The 21,938-nt window shown below is 34.9% G+C and overlaps 2 protein-coding genes across 3 annotated transcripts in view; one reads left to right on the top strand and one right to left on the bottom strand.

The window, feature by feature from the left end:
* Window positions 1-23: 23 nt before the first annotated feature.
* Window positions 24-9,156, bottom strand: dus1l (dihydrouridine synthase 1-like (S. cerevisiae)). The gene is made up of 14 exons (XM_073839378.1): window positions 9,105-9,156; window positions 8,516-8,757; window positions 8,272-8,380; window positions 7,006-7,056; window positions 5,691-5,803; window positions 5,407-5,489; window positions 5,222-5,325; window positions 4,997-5,144; window positions 4,491-4,587; window positions 4,290-4,375; window positions 3,884-4,050; window positions 2,110-2,147; window positions 1,918-1,993; window positions 24-1,167 (listed from the first exon to the last, which is right to left on the bottom strand). Exons 2-14 carry the CDS (start codon window positions 8,750-8,752, stop codon window positions 1,046-1,048), a joined length of 1,431 nt encoding a protein of 476 aa, XP_073695479.1. The 5' UTR covers window positions 8,753-8,757; window positions 9,105-9,156; the 3' UTR covers window positions 24-1,045.
* Window positions 9,157-12,960: 3,804 nt separating this feature from the next.
* Window positions 12,961-21,938, top strand: part of csnk1da (casein kinase 1, delta a) — a 38,243-nt gene continuing 29,265 nt past the window's right edge. For both annotated transcript variants that reach the window (XM_073839398.1, XM_073839393.1), the window contains exon 1: window positions 12,961-13,414. In XM_073839398.1, the coding sequence (XP_073695499.1) occupies window positions 13,339-13,414 (76 nt within the window). In that variant the 5' untranslated portion in view covers window positions 12,961-13,338. The remainder of the gene's footprint in view (window positions 13,415-21,938) is intronic.

Here is a 21,938-nt window from a genome sequence, read left to right on the forward strand (position 1 = left end):
GGTTAGAAAAGGAGAAAGGCAGATTTTACACTTCAAAATTTATTTAAGCAAAATGTTTGAACAATACTAAACCCAAGGAACTGATGAGGAAAAAACATCCACAGATCTGTATACACATTTACATTGAAAAACAGTATGGGATTCATTTAAGGGTGTTTATGAGTAACTGTCCCACTTAAGAATAAGGCACTGAGTTGAGTCCTGCTGCTTTAAAGTACAGTGGAAAAATAAATGTTGACCTATAATAATAAAAAAAGTCATTATGTTGAACCAAAGTTGCTTACTTCTTTCAAACAATGAATACAATAATGGTGATTAGGGTAAGGCATCTTTGAAAAACTAAATTTACTAGGCCAGCAATCTTTGTAGTGTAAAAATAAATGTCAGTATATGTGTGTGAACTAGTCACCTGATCATGACACCACAGGAAAGTAATTTGAAATCTCAGATTAAAAGTGAATTTATATACATGTTTAAAAAAAAATGTAAAAATGCTAAAAGTCAACGTTTGATTGTGTTTGCAACATATAAATCTGCCAAGTCGTAAGACAATAAATATAGTAAAAATGCAGTTCAAATGTTTGAGTGAAGATGCCCATTTCCAACTGAACATCCCGAGATAAAAGTCCAGCTCTTCTGTCTTGTGCGAGCAGGGAGCAGTACAGGATTGTGCATTCAGAGCGGCTGCTTCATATACCACGTTCCCAGAGATTATAAAAATACGCTATTCTAATAATCAATCTTAAAATATTAAGACTATAGTACTATTCACCCGACAGCAGTCCAGAAAGTGGTACTTCATTACAGTAAAGAACAACTCTACAGATGAGCTAGCGTAAGTAACAGCAGCATTGTGGATACACATCTTTTCTACGTCTTGTTTCTTTGCGTGTTCATTTCATTTGGTGTCATATGGATCCAAATCGCACACTGAACCAGGTTTGGCCACAAATGCAGGCTTGTGCTTCCAATTCAGTGCAGCAATGTTAAGTGGTAATGTGTCCTCAGATGTCACTGTTGCCTATATCCAGTGCACAAGTCTGGTTTATAGTGGATCATTGACTGCAGTGGAAACTGTCTGACTGTTGGGCTTCCCATTGGTCAGTCCACCACCTGTATCTGAGTTGCACTGTTTCAAAGCCTTGGTTTTGAATCTCAATCCATGGCCTGTAACCCAACAATGAGAAAACAAATAGTATTGTAGAACTGGTAGGACATTACTAGATACTGTTTAATTAAATCAGAACAATAGTGTTTTCATTTTAAACATTCCTAGAAGTAAATGTAGCTTCCTATTAGGGTCTTTGAAGGGATAGTTTACACAAAAATGAAAATTCTGTCATTAATTACTCACCCTCATGGCGTTCCAAAACTGTAAGACCTTCAGTCATCTTCAGAACACAAATTAAGATATTTTTGATGAAATCCAAGAGCTTTCTGACCCTGCATAGACAGCAACGCAACTGACATGTTCAAGACCCATGTATACATGTGACATCAGTGGTTCAACCTTAATTTTATGAAGTCTTTGCAAACATGTCTTAAGATTTCAACAAAGAGGATGACCACTGATGTTACATGGATTAGTTTAACGATGTTCTTATTACCTTTCTGGGCCTTGAATGTGTCAGTTGTGTTGCTGTCTATGCAGGGTCAGAAAGCTCTCGGATTTCATCAAAAATATCTTAATTTGAGTTCTGATAATGAATAAAGGTCTTACAGCTTTGGAACGACATGAGCGTGAGTAATTAACGGCAGAATTTTCATGTTTGGGAGAAAAAACCCTTTAGAATCACTAAACATCTCCAAACTAACTTGTTCAGTACACAACATGTGAAGCTACAGCGAGTATTACTGATACTGATGAAGTGAACTTTGCGGTTCAAACACAGTGATACAGCTGGTTGATATACTAACCAGGACAGTCAGCCACTTCCTTGAAAGCCTTCCTCTTGCAGCAGCCACGGCACAAGTTGAACACACACTTATTCCCCTGTTGAGGGAGTCGAGTAAAATGAAATTTACCTTGTGGATTTAAGATTTTTAAAAAGCATGTAATTTTTTTTGTAAACACAAAAATGAGTACATTTAAACACTCAAAAGTCTTACTTTAGGGTTTCCACATTGCTCACACTTGATGTATTTTGCTGCAGAACACAAAGAAGACGATGTTATTTTACCATATTCAAAAAATGTTAGCTGATATCTCAATCGCAAAGTGTTTTCACAATGCATCATCAATCGGCATCACAGAATGTAAACAATGCCACTGAACCGAATGAAACTTGCATATTTTGCTGATTATTGCTGCTAAAAATGATTAATTATTGTCATGTTTTGGGCTGTACTAATCGGTCAGACCAGGAAAAACATTTGGAGCACTACAGACTGCCAAACGTTAAAACAAATCAAGGAGAAGAGTGCAAGAGGAACAAAAGGCGTTTGTGGTTGACCAAACTGAACCAGGACAACATTTGTGTTTGTTCTCATCAGTTCCAGTCAGGTAGGTACGCTATTATCTTAATGAATACTGCTTGTGCATATCTTTACTACATATTAACTTTAGTTTGTCAAAATATTGCACCCTTTCCTGCTTAGTAAGTCCTTCTCTATATGATTTAGCAGCTTCCACAAGTTTTTTCAGTGGTTTAGACAGCATAAATTAGAAAAAGAAAAAATGTTTCTTAACCAGCGAATCAGCATATTAGCATGATTTTTGACATGTAAGACATACCCACAAATATATATATATATATATATATATTAAAAAAAAACATCTTACTGACCCCAAACTTCTAAATGGTAGTGTAATGAACTACATTTTTGAACCAGGGTTTCTGCAGATATGAACAAGTGAAATTTAAGACTTTTTAAGACCTTTTTAATACCACCTTATATGAAATTTAAGACCTAAACCTGTAATGGAAATAGATATTATATTACATGCATATGTGATATTTAATGTGTTTAATGTAAAAAGTAAACAAAATTTCATGGCTGTCATAAATTAAATTTATTACTACGATATACAGTGAACTTTCCATATCAGCAGATACTATTCCACACAAAATATCCCCATAAAAGTACCACTAGAAATATCTGATGTAAAAAAAAAAAATTCTGAAGCGATTTTTTTTTTACTTTTGAAATGTATGCGTACCTTTGAAATTTATTTTATGAATTTATCAATAAATTCTAAATGTCTGTTAGCAGTGAGATTACATAATTTACACTGCAAAATTAAAAGTGAGATTAATATGTAAATACATTTATTGATTTATAAATATATATATTAGAAATGTTATATAAATACTGCGATTCTGTCTGAAGACGCAGTAACTTCCACAGAGGGAGAAAAAAATCTACAGTTGTTAGCAACTGGCCTTAGCCAAGCCCTATATTCAGTTTTTCCAAGCCCAGTATCGCTAAACTTGCACTTCCGCATAGCTAAAAAATTAAATCCATTTGACTTCTGCTGTACAATCCGAGAGAGACTCGCGCCAATAACAGAAAGCTGATTGGCTATTGCATGCTGGTCTCATTTGTAGTTTAAATTCAGCAAATTATATTTGGAATAGTGAAATAAAGAACTACAACACCACGGAAACAACAGAAAGAGAATTTAGATGAGCATTAGAGGTAGTGTTACATGGACATAGGAAAAATAAGACCTGTGTAAAATTATTTAAGACCTAGAACAGCGAATTTAAGACTTTTTAAGGCCTAAAATTTTGATTTTTAAATTTTAGACTTTTTAAGACCCCGCGGAAACCCTGTTGAACATTAGCGGGATACAATAATGTGCACTGTGTGATCAATTTCACTTAAAGGTCCCATTAAGTCTGCAGGGTTTAGGAAATATTGAAAAAAGATTAAGCCTTACGTTTCATCTCTGGAGAGAAGTTTTTGTAGGGGTTACGGGCTTTCTTTTTCTGCTTGTTCTTGGAGAGCGAGTCGTTGGGTCCATCACTGTCCTCCAGTGCCCTCTTTACACTCACAGCTTTCTTTTCCGGTGCTTTCTGCCCATTTTCACTGTTTGGATCCTTGGGCCTGCAAAATACACCAGCCTCACATGTCAGTTCCAATGTGGGGACTGTTATATTCAAACTAGTTTATGTCTATCATGGACAGAAATTGTTTATCTGAACCTTGGCTTTAGCTCATTCATTAAATGTGCAAGATTATGACTGATATTATACTGTTCTACTGAGAACACAGAAATACTATAACTGGGATGGTCTCATCATGTTCACAGTCACACAAGACCCAATCAGAAAACATTTCCTCACGGTGGTCTGACGTAGGGTTGACAGATCCAATGAGGGAAGGGAAGTCCAGTCTCAGTCCATTCTGATTCATCTTTAGCCATCTCCTCCTGTAACAGTAAAAAGCAACTGCTTCAGAAAATTAAACTTTCTCAAACTCTATTGTAAGCCTAATAAATGTGTTTGTTTTAGAATGAAGTTGACCTAAAACGAACGTTCCTTTACCTGGCAACGTTGTTTCAGTTGTCTGTTGACCTCTGCAATCCCAGCTATGTTTTTGGCTTTGGCCAAATCCTCCCTCAGGTCTTGATGTATCTGTAAACTGTTGCAATAAAAGACATACAACTCACCAATCATCACCTTCTAGATTTGTATATGTTTTTAAGTCTTTCATGCTCAACAAGGCTGCATTTCTTGATCAAAAACAGTAACATCTGTAATATTGTGAAATATTGTTACAATTTAAAATAACTGTTTTCTATTTGAATATATTTTAAAATGTAATTTATTATTGTGATCAAAGCTCATTTTCAGCATCATTACTCCAGTTTTCAGTGTCACATGATCCTTCAGAAGTCATTTTAATATGCTGATTTGATTCTCAAGAAACATTTCTTATTATCAGATGATGAAAATGGTTGTGCGGCTTAATATTTTTGTGAAAACTGCTACATTTTTTCAGGATTCTATATGAAATATTGGTGTCAAGCATCAAATGTGAACGAACATACGTGTGATGCCAGAGTTTGAAGATGTGAGCACGGACAAAAGACAGACTGCAGGGTGTGTGTTTCTCCACAACCTCCAGGTACTCCTCAGCCATCTCCCATACAGGTGGACTATGGCCTTCAAACAGGGCAGGATTGTGGAGATTCCCTTCTGTGAATGTATCAAAGTCTGAGTCTTTCTGTATGAGTATGTTAATGAATCTTCTCTTTGCATGAGAAGAGTGTTACCTGCACTCATGACACCTTGTACTCCAGTCTCCTCCATGCAGCGCTGAACATCACTCAGGTGCTGGATGTTTCCATTGGCGAAAACAGGAATGTTTACAGCCTCCCTACACAAGCACATAAACCATCAGGTCAAAACACTAAAGACACTCAACGCCAGTAGCAAGTGTTCTTCAAGTATCTCCTACCGTACAGCTTTGATGTGCTTCCAACTAGCAATGCCAGTCAAAGCCCCCTTTTGATCTTTAGTTCTCCCATGAACTGTGAGCAGCTGGTTCAAGAATATATGAATCACATTAGATTGAGGTTTGAGGTCATGTAGTGGTCACAGCTGGTGTAATAAATGTCTACAGATCAATTCCAGGTTGGAGAGACCTAGAAAGGTCCTGAGAAAGGTGCTTAATCCCAGGTTGCTCCACATGCAATTTAGAGAAAAGTGTCTGATATATAATAAGCAATGGGAACATCTTACCTGGCATCCAGCCGATTCCAGCATTTTGGCATACTTCACAGTTTTCTCAATCTCAGGGAAGACCCGGATTTTGCAAGTAATGGGCACGGAGAGTTTTTCATTAGCCAGTTTAACTGTAAACGACAGCACCCGAATATGACATATTATCCATATGGTTCAATCTGCACTGAGCTATTAAAATAAGATGACTTTGTTGTTTGGTTTGATATGTATGTAAAGACCACTATGAATATGTCAGAGAATTTATTCCTACAATAATTTTGTTGATTTGTAAATCTGTACAACATTGTAAATTGTGACCCTGCACCACAAAACCAGTCTCAAGTAGCACAGGTATTTGTAGCAATAGCCAACAATACATTGTATGGGTTACAATTATTTATTTTTCTTTTATGCCAAAAATCATTAGGATATTAAGTAAAGATCATGTTCCATGAAGATATTTTGATAATTTCCTACCACAATATATCAAAACCTTTTTTAGATTTTTTAATTAGTAATATGCATTGCTAAGAACTTCATTTGGACATCTTTGAAGGTGATTTTCTCCGTATTTAGATTTTTTGCACCCTCAGATTCCAGATTTTCAAATAGTTGTATTTCGGCCAAATATTGTACTATCCTAACAACAAAGTTGAGTTTTTTTTTTCAGAATTATCATCGTTTAATTATGTCAGTGGCAAGGGTCATCATGGGGGAAAGTAATAACCTTAATTGTATAAAGTGTTCTGTTAAAAGCTTGGAAAAAGTTCATTAATCAATATATATATATATATATATATATATGTGACCCTGGACCACAAAACCAGTCTTAAGTCGCTGGGGTATATTTGTAGCAATAGCCAAAAATACATTGTATGGGTCAAAATTATTGATTTTTCTTTTATGCCAAAAATCATTAGGAAATTAAGTAAAGATCATGTTCCATGAAGATTTTTTGTAAAATTCATACTATAAATATATCAAAATGTAATTTTTGATTAGTAATATGCATTGTTAAGAACTTAATTTGGACAACTTTAAATGTGATTTTCTCAGTATTTTGATTTTTTTTGCTGCATCAGATTCCAGATTTTCAAATAGATGTATCTCGGCCAAATATTGTCCCATCATAACAAACCATACATCAATAGAAAGCTTAATTATTGAGCTTTCATATGATGTATATATCTCAGTTTTGTAAAATTTAACCTTATGACTGGTTTTGTGGTCCAGGGTCACACACATATATATATATATATATATATACATATATATATATATATATATATATATATATATATATATATATATATATATATATAAGATGACTTACCCATTTTCTCAAGAAGGTCCCACTCATCTTGAAGAAACACACCATAATGGCCTAGGAGAGAAACGAAAAAATGAGAAAATCAAAAACACAGTAAAAACAATAATACTGTGAAACGTTATTGTAATTTTTTTGTAATAAATGTTTTTTTTTTCAATACACTACCAGTCTAAAGTTTTTGAAGAATGAGTTTTTAATGTTTTTATAAAGAAGTCTTTCTGCTCACCAAGCCTGCATTTTTTTTATTCAAAGTACAGCAAAAACAGTACAATTTTGAAATATTTTTACTACTTAAAATAACTGTTTTTTTATTTAAATATATTTTAAAACGTAATGTATTCCTGTGATTTCAAAACTGAATTTTTAGTAGTCATTCTAATATTCTGATTTACTGCTCAAAAAAACATTTCTTATTATTATTCGTATTATATTGAAAACAGAATTCTTTTTTTAGGGTTTTTTGATGAATAGAAAGTTCAGAAGAACAGCATTTATCTGACAATATAAACGTCTTTATCATATTTTAATCAATCTAAAACACCCTTGCTAAATAAAATAATTAATTTCTAAAATGTGTTTCCAAAAAAAGAAATTAAACTGACTCTGAGCTTTTGAATGGTGTAGTGTATAATGTTACAAAAGCCTTTTATTTTAGATAAATGCTGATCATTGGATCTTTCTATTCATCAAAGAATTCTGAAAAAAAAATTACTCAACTGTTTAAATATTGATAATAGTAATAATAATAATAATAATAATAATAATAAATGTTTTGTGAACAGCAAATCAGAATATTAGAATGATTTCTGAAAGATCATGTGACACTGAAGACTGGAATATTGATACTGAAAGAAAATGTAGATTCGATCACAGAAATAAATTAAAAAAATGTAAATATATTCAAACAAAGCAGTTATTTTAAATAGTAAAAATATTTCACAATATTACCGCTTTTGCTGTATTTTGGATCAAATAAATGCAGGCTTGATGAGCAAAAGCAAATTCTTAAAAAAAAGAAAAAAAAAGAAAAAAAAGTTTATTTTCAAACAATTTATTCATTTAATGTTTGTTGGAATCGTAACACTTTTTTTTCATGATTCTTTAATGAACAAAGTCAAAGTCCCTTTGCGATGTCCAGTAGAACAATATTTATTTAAAACAGAAATCTTAAATCTTTTACTCTTACTTTTGATTCATTTAATGCATCCTTGCTGGAAAAAATTCTTTTTCACAAACAACATAAATGACAGGTCAGATGAGCTTTAGTACCTCTTTTTGCAATCATCTGTGGGCAACCCAAATTCAGATCAATGGCATCACAGTAATCCTGGGCTAGTAGAGCAGCCTGGATAAACACCTCAGGATCATTGGCACAGAACTGCATGGAGAAACCAATCAAAATTACACTCTCCAGTGAATAACTCACACACCATATGAATCCATGAATCCAACTCTCTTGTCAGCACATGGGTAATGGTGTGTACTTGTGATGCCAAACAGGACGGAGACCCACCTGTGTGATGAGGGGTCGGTCCTCCTTGTTGACCTCGTTGTACAGGTTCTCCCGTCGGTAGTTTGCATCCCTGACAAACACCTGGGCGTGCAGCATAGGCGTGTAGCAGAGCTCTGCGCCATGTCTGCGGCTCAGCAGCCTCCACGCAAGCTCGCTCTGGTCCACCATGGGCGCGACCACGTAGCGCGCACCCTTCAGAGTGCTCCTCCAGAACTCGAACCCACGGGGTTTTGCCATGCTGCCTACATAGGATGAAATCGTGAAATCAGAAGTTCACAGACATGGTTACTACTTGCTTGCTTGTCTAAATTAGCATAGCACCTAGCTTTACTATACGCTCTAAAATAACATTAATATAACACGTAAATTAAGAGTTATTAGCAGTAATCCTCTATCTGTCCAGGCGTTCATTACTAAACATTAAGTAATGTGTATCCCCGTAAGAAACTAAAGATGCGACCACGGATTTGTGTTACATATCTGAAGAAAGTAAAGCAAGTGTGAAGCACAAACACATTGACAGAGCGTGCATGTTAACTAGGAGATGCCATTCACTGTCATTGTTTTAAAATAAGACCTCAATACTTACAGTAGCTTATGATCCAGCCACAGACAGCAGCTCACTATGCGGCACATGAACTGTCGTGTGTGTCGCGTTGAAATACATCCGTGAGGAAACAATAAGCCTATTGATTTATTCCGAGGGTTATGACAACACATTACACCGCTACTGAGTGAGTTTGTATAGTATGTTTTTGGTTAAAGGTAAAAATAAGCCATGTTATCTTTATAATGTATAGATATATTCTTTGTATATGACTGTGTTCGTATATATGCAACATCCATATTTGCGCCAGGTCAATGGAAAGTAATTCAGTAAGGCAATTTGCAATATAGAATCTTAAAAAATAAGCTTTGTTTCATCTTTTTGTCGTTTAACTATTTACAAATTAGGTGAAATAATACATTTAAGTCCGTAGTATAATTAACCACTAGATGTCAGTGTTGACCTGATCATTTTGTGCTCATTAAGTTTTTTTTTCTGTCCTGTGTTTAGTTTACTGGCTTACTATGAATTCACGATTGTTAAAAAGATACAGAATGTTTAAATGAATCAAGAAGATAAATAAGACAACGTTTCAATGAAAAGTATTATATGCCCAGCCGAATTGCAGAGGTCCTGAAAAAGAAGGGCCAACACTGCAAATACTGACTCTTTGCATAAATGTCATGTAATTGTCGATAAAAGCCTTTGAAATGTATGAAGTGCTTGTAATTATATTTCAGCACATCACAGAAACAACTGAAACAAAGATCTAAAAGCAGTTTAGCAGCAAACTTTGTGAAAACTAATATTTGTGTCATTCTCAAAACTTTTGGCCACGACTGTACACATTCATTAACTAATAGCAGAATAAAATAGACTTTATTATAAAGTAAAGGGTATATTATTAAATGGCCAAATATTTAGAATGAACCAGGAAAATAATCTTTTTACTCATCAGTACATCATGTATTAAGTAGCACTTTGAGATGTGGTGTTTTCATGGTTGTCGATTAATCTAGATTGCCTGTGATATGTTATCTTGACACTTCTCTTTATTAATAACAGAGTCAACAGCGATGCGATTGTTTCCTCATGTTTCAGGACATCTGTGTTGACAGAGCACTGGTGAAAACACTTGTTACAGAAAGTACCAGTTAAACTAGAATCTACAGAGGACTATTTCCATTTTGTCAGCTCTGTTGTGAATGCATTTGTTTCTGATCCTCTGTTTAGACCTTAGAAGCGTTGTTTATCACTGTGCTAATACAGTTAGAGCTAGAGCTTATGTAGAAATCTGGTATGACTGTTAGAGTGGGCGTTCACAGACTTTCCTGGCGCATTGCTCTCAACGTGACTGAGCACATGCAATGGAAAGCTGAGTAATTCAGTCATGTGACTCTCACCTATACAGCCTCTAGCATTGGCTCTGCTCTGACCAATCATGCTCCACTGAATACAACATCAGCTTCTGTGGGCGTTATCAGAGAAATATAATTTTTTTCAGAAAAGGGGATCAAAATACACATGAAAAAGTTGTTTTTCATGACATAGTGCCAATAAAATGTACTTATACGTTAATAGTTGTTCTTATAGTTGCTCTTACCTAACACATTACGACAGCTAACTGCATCCTGTTATACTGAACATCTGTAAACATGACTTTATTACTTATTAAATATGAATTAAATGAAGCTTACTTTTGTAAGTAGTGTCTGTAATTTAAATAAATGTAATTGTGCATGGATGAGTCATTATCTGCATAAGTTACTGTAACTATTAACTCTTTCCACTTCCTTATAGGCTTCACATTGATATGAATTCATAATCCTGTTTTTGTTATTGTTTACATACTTTTTAAGTGCTAATTTTACTATAAAACATAAAGTGTACATTCATTTAGTTTTAAGACTGTACGCTTTCTTTGATTTGAAATGCTGTTAATGTTTAACCCCTGGTTTCACAGACAAGGATTAAGCCTAGTCCCAGACTAAATTGTAAATCTGAGATGTTTTAACTGAAAGAAACTTTCACTGACTGACGTAATGTTTTTTTTTTCTAAGGCACGTTTATAAAAATGACTGAAATGTCCTAATTGATCTACGGCTTAATCCTGGCTTAGCCTAAACCCTGTCTGTGAAACCAGGCCTTAGTTTATGGCCTTGCACAACTACTTGTTTCTCTGCATAATGTTAAAAAATCAACAAAAAAAAAATTCATATCAATGCTTTGGTTGTGTTTTTACAGTCAAGTGGAATTTAGATGACATTTCTGATTATTAGAAATGACTTTTTAGTAACACTTTACAATAGGGTTCAATAGTTAACTACATTAGAACTAAGAATAAACAAAATCTCTACAGCATTTATTAATCTTAGGTAATGTTAATTTCAGCATTTATTAGTGCATTATTGTGTTTGATAACATTAGCTAATGCTCTGTGAACTATAAACAAACAATGAACGACTGTATTTTTATTAACTACCATTAACAAAGATTAATATAGTCTAATAAATGTATTGTTTATTGTCCGTTCGTGTTAGTTAATATGTTAAAGGAGTAGTTCAATTTTCAGAACAAAAATTTACAGATAGTGTACTCACCCTCTTGTCATTCAAGATGTTCATGTCTTTCTTTCTTCAGTCGTAAGGAAATTATGTTTTTTGAGGAAAACATTTCAGGATTTCTCTCCATATAATGGACTTCTATGGTGCCCCCTGAGTTTGAACTTCCAAAATGCAGCTCTAAACGATCACAGCCAAGGAAAAAGGGCCTTATCTAACAAAATGATCGGTTATTTTCTAAAAAGAAAAACAATTTATATACTTTTTAACCTCAAATGCTCGTCTTGTCTAGCTCTGTGCGTACTCTGTGTAGAGATTAAAAAGTATATAAATTGTAAATGTTTTTAGAAAATAACTGATTGTTTCACTAGATAAGACCCTTCTTCCTCGGCTGGGATCATTTAGAGCCCTTTGAAGCTGCATTTAAACTACATTTTGGAAGTTCAAACTGAGGGGCACCATAGAAGTCCATTATATGGAGAGAAATCCTGAAATGTTTTCCTCAAAAAACATAATTTCTTTACGACCGAAGAAAAAAAGACATGAACATCTTGAAAGACAAGGGGGTGAGTACATTATCTGTAATTTTTTGTTCTGAAAGTGAACTACTCCTTTAACTAATGTTAACAAATTACACATTATTGTAAAGACTGTTACCACTTTTTTACTAAAGGTTTTTTAATATTTTAAAAGATTAATATTCCGAGTTCCAAGTCTACTTTGATAAACAGTTTATCTTCAAGGATATAAACCACTTTAAACCCGGTCAACATTAATTATACAATTGTTTGGAGCTACTGTGCACCTATTGTCTTAAGTCTATTTTTATTTGATTACATAAAGACAGATAAGATGTCAGTTATGTGTTTAACATAGGTTTCGACTTCACAAACTGGTTTTGCAAGTTATCTTCCTGAAACATCATAATGAACACACCCAATAAACACCCACAGATGTAAACCTTTGTCATTTTCAGGCTACCACAGAGAAACTAGTTTAGTAAACTAATATCAGTTGTTTTACATATATACATCATTTTTATTTATATACATTTTTTACGTCCCTGCGCATTGTCCACTTTCATCACTGAGGATATCGCTAATAAAACATTTAAGTTATCTAACCTATAATAAACACATTCATATCTCAATAAAACTTCGGTTACGGTTGTTTCAAAATTGCAACCGATTTAACAATAAAACCCGTAGCAGGACGGTTTGTTGTCTCAACCCAAGATTTTCCAGTGGCCCGTTGTTGCTACGGGAAGTGACGTCACTGCAGTCCACTGGATTATTGAGCTGATGGAGCTTCTGTTGTAGCAGATACACAGAGTAAATGGTAGTTTCAGGGCCAGCGGAACTGGAAGGGTGTCGTTCTCAAAATCCGTCTTCATCCTTTTTTAAACAGACGATTTTCAAGCTGAAAATTACTAGAGCATAAAGTTCAGGCTTTACTCTTTTTAATGAGCCTAATATTTTGAAATTTCCCGATTCGGAATGTTAGCAAACGACTGGTGAAAACTGGGTAGCTACTGTGAAGGGAATTAGCAAGCTAGCAGGCTGTATAAGGGGATTCTGGCTGGGAGACACAGAAGAATAGACGGGTAACAAAGAACGGATTTTCGCTGCTTTTATTAAAAACACCGAACGCATAGCATTTAAATAAATCGCGTTAAAGCTAGCCTCATCGCTAGCTTTGTTATTTAGTAATTTGCCATGGAATTGAGGGTAGGAAACCGATACAGACTGGGAAGGAAAATTGGCTCTGGATCCTTTGGTGACATTTATTTGGGTAAGTAAATGTTCATTTAATTTTCTCATTTAGTCAGTGAGTCGGTATTACCTGTCAGTTTTTTAAAGGTGCACGGCATATTTTGTTTTGAAACGTCAAATGGATTCCCAATGTGTCTCAGTCAGCTGCTATTAGAAGTCAGTATAGCTTGAAAACCTGAAAACCCCCACAAACCAAGGCTATTTTGATAGGTGACCAGCTAGTTTAACACGTCAGTTAACTGGAGATTAGTGACTTTCAACAGGCATTAGGCCCGTGTTTGTATGTTAATAAATATTCTTAAAAATATTATGTGATATGAAGGTTTTCTTGAGGGAAAATACTGAATCAGATAGTCAAGCCTAACCAGTTAGGCTTTATGGACTACATGTTTTTAGAAATTACATTAAGAACCTACAAAGCCACTGTACATAACCATTTGTACTTGTACTATAAAACAAACACTGAAGAGACTGTAAGTCCCAGATCAGTTTCAGCTTTGGTGCTTTGCCATTCTGCCTGTTGTTTGCTGAACTGTCTGCTATATTTTAATGTGTCATTATGTTCATAACTTGTTTAATACACTAGCAGTCAAAAGTTTTTGAACAGTAAGACTTTTAATATTTTTTTTAAAGAAGTCTCACCAAGCTTGCATTTATTTGATCCAAAATACAGCAAAATTCTGAAATATTTTTACTATTTAAAATAACTGTTTTCTATTAATGTGTTTTGAAATGTAATTTATTCCTGTGATTTTAAAGCTGAATTTTTAGCATTATTCCAGTCTTCAGTCTCACATGATCCTTTAGAAATCATTCTAATATTCAGATTTGCTGCTTAAAAAATGTATTATGTTGAAAACAGCTGAGTACAACATTTTTATCATCACTTTTGATCAGCTTATTAGATCAGTATTTATTTATTTACACCCCCCCAACAACTAAATAAATTATACTGGCTCCATGGTTTTGAATGGTCTAGTGTGTGATGTTACATATGTATAAAGCATTTTGTTTAAGATAAATGCTGATCTTTGGATCTTTCTTTTCATCAAGGAATCCTGAAAAAATGTACCCAACTCTTAAATATTGAGACTAATAATAATAAACAGCAAATCGGCATATTAGAATGATATCTGAAGGATAATGTGACACTGCTTTGATATTTTAAATATTAAAAATATTTCAAAATTTTACCTTTTTTTTTTTTTTCTCCTCTGTACTTTGGATCAAATAAATGCAGGCTTGGTCAGCACAAGCGCTTTATTTAAAAAAAACATTAAAACCTAACTGTTCAAAAACTTTTGACAGGTAGCGTGTGTGTTGTTGGAGTCTCACATTTGAAGTTATCATTTGTGACCCTGGACCACAAAACCAGTCTTAAGTAGCACAGGTATATTTTTTAGCAATAGCCGAAAATACATTGTATGGGTCTAAATTATTATTATTATTATTTTTGCCAAAAATCATTAGGATATCAAATAAAGATCATGTTCAGTTAAGACATTTTGTAAATTTCCTACCGTAAATATATCAAAAGTTAATTTTAGTAATATGCATTGCTAAGAGCTTCATTTGGACAACTTTAAAGGCGATTTTCTCAATGTTTTTGCACCTCAACTTCCAGAAATTGACCCTGCTTTTGTGGTTTTGTTGTCACATTTGTAGTGGCTATGCCTGGGCATATCCCATCAAAGACTGAAAAGTATTTTGCATCTTAAACATCCAATATTTTCAACATTAAAGTGTGAAGACTTTGCTATACTATATTTTATCTCACTGATTTGTCAGGTCTAACAATGAAATGACTGACAGAAGAGGAAGTGAAAAAGTCTGTCACAAGTGTAAACACACATATAGCGTTAGTATCGCATGCTGTCGGTGCATTGTGTGATCAGATCTTTGCAACTTCCGAGTTGTTTCTACATGTTGCTAGAGGTCTTTAATTATAAGAGCCTTAATAAAAGGTACATGCAAGTTTCAACGTAACTTCCACAGAGTCTTGTGAAAAGAACTGGTGATGTAATATTTGCTTTCGTCATTAGTTTTGGGGGCCCGAGGCGACTAGTATTGTTGTAGGCAGCTGTCTTTAATGTACCTTTCTTCTAAGTTATTATGTCACCACAATGAAGTTATTAAAAGCTGCCAGTTATTTTATATATATGGTCCTGGGCTCACTTCCAGTTCCTTTTGATGCATCCTGCACAGACCTTGCAAATTGTGCTTATGCTTTGAATTGTGATGCAAAGTTTTTGCATTGCAATATGGGATGCATATGTTTCCTTGTGGTTTGACGAGCTCTTGCTCAACTCCTTCGTTTTCGTTTCGCAGTTGGAGTTGTGTGCAGTGATCTCATCGCTGGCCGGAGTTGTTTATTATGATACGTTCTCTGCAGTACTTTGTTGGAGAAATACTCCACGCCTCCTCTCTGTATTTCTCTCCAGAAACAGCTTTAAAAACAACCACTGGTTCCAAAGCAAGATCCTAAAGCAGAATAGATAAGCCGCCCAGTCTGTTCTTGCGAAATTACCCAACACTACTTCTTTTTTTTTTTTTGGTGCAGAAGTTCATTGGAGGTTGCAGACAAAGTAGGAAGATGATCAGCTGATTTTTGTGTGGCTGTTTACATAAAAACCGGCCCTTTGTTTTTGTTTGCAGCAGGATGGCACGATCGGAGCGGGCGTCACGCCTGGGTTAGGCATCTTATACATGTCGCTGTGGCATTAATGGCCAAACAGTACAATCCAAGTGTGTGAATTGCCAAGTGCCTAAATGTTGTTATGCAACAGTGGTGATTCAGCTGGTGTACTGGAAACAGTCGTGTTCATGTACTCAACTAAGGGGCTTATGTAAAGACTTCCAAATATCCCCACACCTGGGGAGCCAGAGCTTGACTAACTCCAGCTGGGGCTGAAGGAGGCCAGACTGACCTGATCAACAACACAGGCTCTGTATACCAAGCCTCTTAAAAAGTACAGCACCAGCCTGCCTACGTGAACCAGAGAAGGGGAAATACTCGCAGAGCTCTCATGAAAACATGAGGCTGTCTTGTGGCTTGTTAAATCATGCAGCCAAGACTGTTTTCAGTGGCACAGTGGTACAATGTGTTTCCATTTCCTTCAGTAAACAGCAACTTCTGTATGGGTTGTTGGAACTGTATCTGAATTGTTTTTTTTTAAATATCAAAAATGGTCAGTATTGGATCTTTATTTGTATCAATATGGGAATTGAGCATGTGCACCACCATACTAATGCTTATATTCAGCAAGGATGCATTAAATTTATGTTGTACATTATGTTGTACATTTTATGTTACAAAAAAGTCACAAATGTCTTTTTTAAACTTTCTATTTATCATATAATCTTAAAAATACATAATTTCTGCGAAAATATTAAGCAGCACAGCTGTTTTCAACATTGATATTAATAAGAAATGTATCAGTATATTCAAAGGATTTCTGAAGGATCATGTGACACTGAAGACTGGCGTAATAGGTGTTGAAAATTCAGCTTTGCATCACTGAAATAAATAACATTATAATACATATTTAGTGGTTAAATTATAAAAATAATTAACAATATGAAGTTATTGTATTTTTGATCAAATAAATTGAAGTGTACATACTGTACTATAAACAATAGGACTAATGCACATTATGCATTATAACAAATGACTGTAAAGGGTGCCAACGGCCTGATGATCGCAATCTAATCCTTGTTTAATATTAATCAAACATTTAATTCAAATGTCCTCTTTCATATTTAATCTTTAATATTTGGCCATTACTTTACAACAGAATTCTACAGTCACAGTAATTTCTTGAATACGTGGGCATCAAAACATGTAAACTCAGTTTTTTTTTAAGTTGCGATGAACAGTTGACACAGATATTGATTTATTCTCCTGGATTTGTGTAGGTTTGTACATTAATTACTAGGGATGCACCGAATATTCGGCCACCGAAGACTTTTATCACCGAAACAACACGGCCGAAACAGTGTTGACGCAAACAGAAACCGCAGCCTGCACGTGCTTGTCTGGAGCAACACATCTGCGGTGTGGACGTATATCAGTATATCCGAGAAAGACCCACGGATAGCGATTTGCAAAACATGTAATGCTGAAATTTCAAGAGGGGGTGTGTCTGCTGTCGTGCGGGCAGCCAGTGATGAGAGCAGAGACAGAGACAGATGTAGCTTTCAGTGAGTGAAAAACAATGGCTTTACGTTGGTGTTACGTCACAATATTTTAAAGATATGTCCTTTCTATATACTGTATTTTTATAAATATTTATGTTTTAAACCATGGAGGTGAGCCAATGGATATCACACAAGCAACGTGAAAACTGCGCTATATGTGAAAGTGAAAGTAAAACTGACAGTGCTTTCAGCATCTGACGTGCATTCTCTCAGAGACAATAAGAGGCGATTATACTTTATATGCTGATATTAATTTAGTCGCCTAATGTTTTTCTTGTGCCCTGAACATGGTGGGAAAAAATAAAAAGAAACGTATTTTGTGTAAGGTTTGTTTGTTTGAAAGACTGAAATAAAGCTCTTAATTTTCATTGATGACTGCAGTTTTATTTAGGGGTTAAGAAAGTCTTAATTATAATTTCAGGTGGTCTTAAATGTGGGGACTGAAAGACAAGAATTGCGATGAAACTTCAAAAGGCTATCCATCGAATAAATATGAGCGCTGCACGTTTCAAAGTCATTTGCTGCGCTGCTTTGTGTAATATTATTCTGACAGCGCCTCCTGCTGGAAGAGAAACGCATTGTAAATGTGAACTGATGGATCCACAAGATAATGTGTTATAAAAATGTAAACAATTTAAACAAAGGCAGTAAAATATATGTATATGTTATTTAAGTAATATAATATTTGATTGATAACAATTATTTAAATTAATATAATTGATTTATTCTTTGAAATTTATTTTTTAATATTAATTTATGCAATTGCAATGCTTTGATTTTAGTAAGATTAGTACACAGTCATAGCCATAAATGCAATGGTACTAATAATTGGCATAATTGTTTCGGTTTTCGGCCAAGAATTTTCATTTCGGTGCATCCCTAGTTCAGTGTTAAATATTTTGAAATTGTATTTTTGTTATTTGATTTATTACTCTGAAAAGCAACGCAAAATTGTAAAAAGCAAATTTTTACTATTTAATTATTGTAATGGTGAAAAAATTGGCAAAATAAATGGAAAAAAATGCGAAAAACACCGCGTTCGGTATTCGGCCTTCGGCCAAGCATTTCATTATTATTCGGCTTCGGCCAAGAATTTCATTTCGGTGCATCCCTATTAATTACCGTACAAATCTAATGAAGTGGCGCATGTTGCGTTCCCAGATGAACGTTATAATAAACCCAAATTCACAGCGATATGCAGAGGTGGAGTTTAAGATGTTCCACACGTGTAAAAAGTTTGTGTGGAGCAACTGTGAACGGAGCTGCTCTGATAAGCACGTATGTAACCTGCATGCATGTAAATAAAGCACACACATTAAACCTGATTTTTTTTTTTTATATAATAGCTAGGGCTGCGTGATTAATCAAATGTGACTGTCATACGCATTTTGTCAGTAAAGCTTGTTGTGTAATCATGAATAATTCTCCAGCACATGCTTTCAGATTGAGCAGCATTTACTACACAGAGGCGTAGTTCACTGACAAGCTACGCGATATCGCGTTTATTATCGCAGACACCTGTCATTATAGCATCGCTATTATTTGCTATAATGACAGGTGTTTGCGTAGCTTCTCAGTAAACTACGGCTCTGTGTAGCAAATGCTGCTACATCTGAAAGCACGGGAAAATACCATATTTAATGTTTTTACTCTACACTCACTTCATAAATTTAGTCGAGTGTTTGAAATAAATACTTCTGTGAGATGATTTAAAATACAATAGAATACTCTAATCAAGGAATCATGACAGCCCTACATTTTAGTATATTTTTAGTTTATTTAGATAAATAGTATAAAATTTTATTATCAGCCCTTTGTTGGTTATCAGGCATAGCATGAAAATAATTGACTTATCAGAATTGGTCTAAATACGTTACTAGGTTTTCATCCCTGTTAAACACTTTCTCCACATGCTGTTTAATAGATCTGATTGTTGTTTAACACCCGGTGTTGTCATAAATCTCTTCTTGGAGCCTCTTTTTGTGTAGCTGAACCAGGTATTAGACGCACACAGCTTTAACATGCTGTTCTCTCATTTACCAGAGATGCTTATTTAGCAGAACTCTCACTAATAAATTGAATCTCAACACTGCAACACAAGTATCCATCTGTCTCAGCACTACACAAACCAACAAGCTTGCGGTCACGCAAAATTAATCTGAGCATATGCACGTGAATGAGATGAGTGCAACCAATTTGTTCTCCAGACAGGCTCAGGCCGAACCCTCAATCCCTCTGGAGGGCCCTGGGCCTGGTTTGCGGGATGGGGGTTGAGAAAAATGCCAGCTGCCTGCAATATGGGGGGGGGGACTTTTATTGATCTCTAAGATTACATCATGGAAGGCTTTCCCAGCAAATTATTGCACTTTTATCTTAAAAGGAAAAAATTAGCTGTTATGAAGGAACCAGATGAAAAGGGAAGGCTCAAGAGCTCAGAACCATGATTGATATGCATTGACTGGAAAGTCACCAAGGGCGTTAAAGTCATTTGTGTCATTCGCTGTCTAACCATGTGCATGTAGACAGCTGTGTTAAGGATGGGCTCTTGTAGTGTTTACTGATGTATTGAGTGGATGTGTCTGAACATGTCCCCTGTGTTGTCAGTATAGGGGAAGAAGAACATTCTCTCTGCTAAATGTGCCCAGGCAAATCGAATTCCACTGTACATATCTTTGCAGCTTTGATTTTCACCAGTAGTGGTGGTGCAACACGCTCATGGAGGCATGAAATGCATAAAGATCGGAAGGAGATATTTTACAGAGAAATGCGTATCGTTCACGATAGTCTTGACTCTGTCAAATAAAACTAGCACGTTTTTGCAAGTTATGGGCTTGGTTATTGTGTTTATAGAAGAAAATGTTGGAATGGAATGGACTTTGCTTGTTGAGATAAGCCTGATCAGGTGTCTAGGCTTTTCTTGTGTTCATTATAGTAATATGCCTCTAATGTATCTGATGTGTAGCTGTTTCTCTTTTCCTCTGAATGCACTTGTAATCTGAGGCTAAAAAAGGCAGGACAATATGAGCTCTGCAGCCTGGTCTCACTCGTGTGTGACGGGAAAATCTCACCATCCCCAACAATGGACTCAGTTCAATTTAGATGGAAATGGGGCTGATGTGAGTAGCCGTGGACACTGACTAACAGCAGTAAATCCTGGCAGGAACCTTTTAAAATATCCCAATCTCAGGCCGCACAGGATTTTGCTCAGGCTTTAAGCTGAGTTGGTGAACTTTTGAGGTTATATGAATTGTAGCATTGTATCTCTTGACGTATTTGTGGTGTGCTGCTGTATAAAATAAACTAGGGTTGATAATGTTTTTTTTTTTTTTTTTTTTTATCAAGATGAAATTCACCTTATGTTTTCTAAATTTGGGTTTCATTGAAACATTTTTTTTTTATAATTTTTAAAGAATTGGTTCACTTCCAGAATAATTTTCTGATAATTTACTCACCCCCATGTCATCCAAGATGTTCATGTCTTTCTTTCTTCAGTCGAAAAGAAATTAAGGTTTTTAAGGAAAATATTTCAGGATTTTTCTCCATATTAGGTAGGGCTGGGCGATTTGGCCTAAAATCAATCTCGATTAATTGAACATTTTAACCCGATTACGATTAATGAACGGTTATTTTATTTATTAATAAAATTATATTTAATTATATATATATACAATAATTATTTTTTTTGCCCTCACAGTTCACTGAAAAGTTTTGTACAGTAAATATGCGCACATATTACAAGTGAGAGATTTTTGAATGAAGGATGCACACACTATCTACTATCTATGATTATTTATTGAACATCAGTGTTGAACAACTGAAATAAAAGCACACATTGCTTAAAACGAAAAGTCACTTTTTTCTTAAATTAGTGAAAATAAATAACTTGCACTTTTGGAAACAAAATGACTTATTTTCAATGTTTTGCATATTAAAAGTAGAAAATAAGCAGTATCTCTTCTAAATAAAATTACTCTTGTATATCCTGTAAATACTTTTCACTGTATACATACTGCTTAAGCTCTCCATCGACATGTCGGCGGAATAACGTAACGTAACGGAGCGGGGTCACGTGACTCCACACATGGTAGTGTTTTTAAAGGGAAAGTAATTGAAATAATTGACCTGGAAAAATTTGATCGATTATAGGTTCTGAATGTCGATTTCGATTACTTTTCGATTAATCGCCCAGCCCTAATATTGGGGGTCTTCAATGGGAATCAATGGGTTGACGGATTTTATACAATTCCAGACGAGGAATAAGAGTTTTATCTAGCAAAACGATGGATCATTGGAAAAAAAACACTAATTTATATATTTTATAACCACAAATGCTTGTCATCCACTGG

This window comes from Garra rufa, chromosome 1, assembly GCF_049309525.1.
Source record: "Garra rufa chromosome 1, GarRuf1.0, whole genome shotgun sequence".
In the NCBI taxonomy this organism is placed as follows: Eukaryota; Metazoa; Chordata; class Actinopteri; order Cypriniformes; family Cyprinidae; genus Garra; species Garra rufa.